Below are 5,194 nucleotides of genomic sequence, written 5' to 3' on the forward strand. Positions count from 1 at the left end.
GATAAACTATTTTATTTTGATAAAGTTCAGACGCTCAATATAAGAAAATACTTTTGCCAAGTATCTTGTTTTAAAAATAACTAGTGGGTAACCCGCGCGTTGCTGCGGAGTCGATAACACGGGGAAAGAACATAACTCAAACCTTAAAACAATAAAAAATATCATATATAAGTTGTAGATCGGTATCTTTATCTGCCTATGTTTTTTTATTGAAAAATGACAAGGCATGCATTCCAAATTAAACCCCATAGAAGTGCCTATGCTTTTTTTATTGAAAAATGACAAGCATTCCAAATTAAACCCCATAGAAGTATAACACAACTGGAGAAGACAGAAATTGTACAAGGCAACAAAAGAATACAGAAACTACAGACAAACACCATGACTCTCCAAATTGAAATCTGACCACTCTCCATTCCTGGACAGAAATTCTAAAGTGGTTACGAAGTCAGATTCTTGTTAAAAGTCATGTTGTTTCTCTGAATCAAAATCTAAAGAGTAGCAAAAACCACCACCAAGATGACATTGTTCCTTTTCTTTGGGCAGCCCCCTTTTCTTTGGGATTTATATAGATTATATTATTTAGAGGCAAAACAACTTTATCAACTTTAGTCCCATCATCAACATAGCTCCTTAATTTGGTAACTTAATTAAAGATTTAACGGTTAATTATACCGTTAATTGTCTTCGGTTCCCAGCTTCACCTTCTCTCCGCTTTGATTCTCCAATTCAAGATTAAAATCTTCAACTGGCAACGAAAAGTGGTGTTGCGGCACGTAGGCCGAAAGCAAAAGTCAAGCTTCATGTAAACAAAGATAGCCACAACAATGGAACACAACAATCAAGAACAAGATTTACCCATATTTTACAAATATGATACAGTTACACTGATATAACGAATGTTCTAATCTTGAAGATACTAATAAATTCAAATTTGAAAAGTCAGTTGTTTTTTGGCCATGAAAGTCAAACTGAACCAAAATACACTACTGAAGTACTTCACCCTTAAATTTTGTCTTTTCTTGTCAAAGTAAACAAAAAAAAGGATTAAAAAATATATTATTATTCCTTATATTGGAAAAATATTATGAACTTCTTAAATTGTATAAAGTGAAGTACTCATAATGAATGTTTAAACCTTGAAGACAGTGAAACAACTTCACACGGTGGTTCTTGGTCCAAATCAATCAATGTAACGCCTCTACATCTATTGCCAACTGCCGACCTACCTTTTGCACCCCTAGATTTAATATGACCGCATCATGAAATAACTTATTATATAGCGTAATCAATTTATAGTGAATGAAATAAAGCATTGGTACCAACCTTGGTTTTTCCAGATATAATCCAAAAGTGTTGTCCGTCAAATACAAATACCAAAAGAACATATAAGTGCCATTAGCTGATTAGCACATATTAATCTTTAAACAAACTAACTTACGGTAAAAAACACTTACTTTTCTGTGATCAACATGACCCATGATAGTGAGAACAGGTGGTCGATCTTGTAATTATCAAGATCGTCTACATCCAAAATATCTTTCTTTTTCGCCATTTCCTCTATTTTAGCCGGACCCACATCAATAACTTCTACATCATACTCTCTACATATCATCTTCACCATTTCTTTATCCAATTTGCACCCCGTCAGGCTTAATACCCTTTGCGTAAAGATGGTCGAGAATCTCACCTTCAGTAACCGCCAGATTATACGCTAATTCATCGATTAACATACCGTCTTCATCAACTTCCATGAGTTCAACCTTAACGGGCTTAGCCTCATGCGCTAACCGCAATCTAATCGCTTTCCTACTCGCTTTACTCCACTTTCTGCCCTTTTTCGCACCCGGGATCGCAACATTAAGCTTAGACGTCTCGTCATCGTGAATTTCATTGTCGCCGTCTTTACCTTTCGGCCTATGCGCCGCTGCACTACTTTTCTTTAGGAAATTGTCGTTAAATTTTCCTGGATCCGGGGCCTTTCCGGGTTTAGGTGGTGCTAAAACCGCTTGAGCGATCATAGGGTAAACCGCTGGCCTTTTAGATGCGAATTTATCGATCAGAACTGGCCCGCTTATCTCTTTCGTTTTTGTACCGGAGTCGTCTTCGTCGGTAACAGTGAGCTTTGATGACATAGATTTGATCGACATAACAACTTAAATAATCATCAAATTCACCAATGAACTGGAGTACTTAATAAATAAAGGGAAAATCACCAAAAGATGTCGAGCACCTGTGCGAATTGATTTTGAAGATCATCAGCGGGCCCATTTGAATCTATAAATCCCGACAATTCCGATACAACGTGGTCTAATGCATAAATCATCATTTTCCCAACCTATGTAGCATGGGGACTCCATTTATGTGGCCGTACCCGTCTCGGGTACTTGTCGGGGATAGAAACACCATGGGTACTCGTCGGGGACGTTTCCTAAACGTTTCCAATGTCGGGGACGTATCTGGTAGAAGTAACCAGCCCGTTTCCATTTATTTTTAGGGTTTTTACCCTTTCAAATTCCACAACCGGCCATTAAATAAATAGACCTATCATATTCGGCTTCTCTAATCTCTGAACTCTTAAGTCTCATCATCTCTAATTCTCTATCGATTGCCGATCTCTGATGAACCGGAATTTGAAAATGATTTGATTATTGATAATTAATTACCTTTAGATGTAGTATTTTTGGAATTTGTTTAATGTATTTTTATTTTTTATATTTTTTATTGCCGTACCCGTATCTTGGAATTTTGAGGTTTACCGTTCCTTGTTCCCGTATCGTCCCCGTACCCCGATCCCGTACCCGTTCCAGTGCTACTTAGTTCCCAACCTATACAACAAAAAAAGCGAGAGGTTATGTAAAAGAAAAACATGCAGCCGGCCTCCAGTTTAAAAAAAATTATGTGTAAGCGGATGCATTCGCCAAGACCTCATATTCACACTAAAAAAATCAAGCTGGATAACATCATAAAGATCTAGCGCAACATTAATCGCACCAGTCTCCAGTTCAGGTGTCCCAATTTCTTTCTGCACATGTAGCATGCAAAACCACATTATTACAGGTAAAAAGGGTACATCAAGGTAGCTAAAAGAATATCAACCAAGAAAAAAAAGATTAACAAATGAACGCCGACCAAAATTCCTGTTAGTGCAGTAACTTTCTGAGTAACAAAAGACAGTTGCTGCTTTCAATACTTCCTCGAATTTCATCATATATTCTATTAACCCTGCGGAAAATATAATAATATAGTAATTTCAATCATTTTAAACACAACAAGTATTTATAAAACTCAAGAAAACTAAAGGCAAAAAATGTGTTTGCGTGTCATTACTCATTTCGACCCAATTTACTTGACAATTAATTCATCTCTAGCTTAAAGAACTAACAAAATATACAAACGAAACACTTACCACTCTTTGCCATCATTGTCAAAAATTGAGGTCAAAATCAGCTTGATGGTGTAAAACACTCTTCAACTGCATATTCATGTAATCGTCTCTCGAAATCCTTTCCCACATTTGTATTTGTGAGTCACTCTCTGCCGCCAAATGTTGCATCAACGAATATCTAAATATAGAACGACTTGTTTAATGAAGAAATTCACATAATAAATAAGAAGAACCAAAATGTGCACCAAGAATTTGAATAACCTTGCTGGCTAGAAGAAAAAGAGGACATTGAACCATGGGAACAAAGCCAGTGTTTTTTTTTTTGGCATTTGAAGCAAATCCCATTTCCCTGTAGAACTTCGATTCAACGAACAAGCACAAAAATTCAACCGTCATATCTGTCATGATTATAATTTATAAACCCTAGAATACATCGTTAGCATAAACAATATACAATCCTCAATAACCAAAACAATTCAACCGTCATATATGTCATGATTATATAAACCCTAGAATACACATCTTTAGCATAAATAATCTATAACCACAAACAAACACAAAATTAAACTGTCACGTCACCAAAAACAATCTACAATAACTAAATTTACCACCTCAGATCCAAACAAGCCCTAGAACACACGCAAAACAAAAACCGAATCGATCGAAAACCAAACCTGCGTAACTATTAGTGACATCAACGGTTCCTTTGAACGAGCTACCGAGAAGCACACCGACGATTGCCGATTGTTTGTTGAATTTTTGTTACCGAAGAGAAACTGGGGATTTGAATGAATCGATTGCCGTCTCCTTCATGCGGAATTGAAAATCCGAATCGGCATAATGACAGGAAGAAGCAGTGTTTATGAATAAGAAGAGGTGGATTGAGGCGACTAATTAAAGGCAGACGATTGAGTCGCAACATTCAATTGAAGGGCAGGTGAGGGAATGTGAATGATCAAACTTCAATACAGACTTCTCGGTTGAATACGAAAATCATAAAGGTAGAAACGATTCAGGGAATTAATGAAGAAACTGATGATGGTGGCTGTCGATTCTAAGGAGAGGAGGATAAAATGGGAAGAAAAATGTAAAAATATAGGTTTTATTTAAGTCTTTTAGTCTGCCATCTTAAAAATTAGGGGTTAAATTACTTTTTTGTCCATTGGAAATGTATTATATAGTTATATAGATAGCATTATTAAACGTTGTTTTAAATATTCCATAGTTAGTATTTCTTGGATTTGTATAAAGTTTCATTTAGAAACTACAAATGATAGGTTAGAAACTTTTCTGGTCATACGGATACTAGATTAATTAAACAATGTTTTCAATAAGTTTGTTTATACAAGATAACATATTTTAGTTATCGTGGTCAATGATGTATCAGTCTCTACAACGGTTTTGTGTTGACTTTTGTTTCCGTGTTAGTTTCGTTAAAGTTTCAGATCGGTTCGTGTATCAGTTTTTGTATCAGTCTTTTGTCTGCATCTGTTTTCAGTACTCTCGTGTCAGTAATCTCGTTTCACTTAAGTCTTAGTTCATTTATGTTTTGCTTCCCCTGATATGACTTTACTTGTACTGTTGTTTTCTCCGTTACTGAGCTTTTTGGCTCAGCCGTATTTTTCTTTTGTTTTTTTTCCTATTTGTTTTACAGGTAATATGGGATGATTTGGGATTTCAGTGAGGAGCGTTAGGAAGTTGCTGGCCAAGATTCTATATTTCAGTAATGTAATAAATGTAATTAGGATCTTTATTTAATGCTATGGATTAGTTTTAGTTTTGATATCTGTAAGAGTGACACGTTAG

The 5,194-nt window shown here is 35.8% G+C and overlaps 1 protein-coding gene across 12 annotated transcripts; it reads right to left on the minus strand.

Moving 5' to 3' along the window:
- Nucleotides 1–385: 385 nt before the first annotated feature.
- On the minus strand, nt 386–4,585 carry LOC110872052 (translation initiation factor IF-2, chloroplastic-like). 12 transcript variants are annotated; one of them, XR_004862751.1, is made up of 8 exons: nt 3,650–4,585; nt 3,410–3,566; nt 3,133–3,225; nt 2,928–3,025; nt 2,234–2,828; nt 1,327–2,123; nt 1,139–1,240; nt 386–748 (listed from the first exon to the last, which is right to left on the minus strand). XR_004862751.1 is itself a non-coding variant. In XM_035975227.1 (5 exons), the coding sequence occupies exons 2-3, from the start codon at nt 2,327–2,329 to the stop codon at nt 1,629–1,631; spliced, it is 591 nt and encodes a 196-aa protein (XP_035831120.1). In that variant the 5' UTR covers nt 2,330–2,338; nt 2,829–2,939; the 3' UTR covers nt 386–748; nt 1,139–1,240; nt 1,327–1,628. The 12 variants fall into 12 exon arrangements, 1 of the variants encoding a protein (XP_035831120.1); XR_004862677.1 differs by having other exon boundaries at nt 1,327–2,618; nt 2,734–2,828; nt 3,650–4,583; XR_004862665.1 differs by having other exon boundaries at nt 1,327–2,828; nt 3,650–4,584.
- Nucleotides 4,586–5,194: the final 609 nt, after the last annotated feature.

The sequence above is a fragment of the Helianthus annuus genome, chromosome 1, assembly GCF_002127325.2.
Source record: "Helianthus annuus cultivar XRQ/B chromosome 1, HanXRQr2.0-SUNRISE, whole genome shotgun sequence".
NCBI classification, from domain to species: Eukaryota; Viridiplantae; Streptophyta; class Magnoliopsida; order Asterales; family Asteraceae; genus Helianthus; species Helianthus annuus.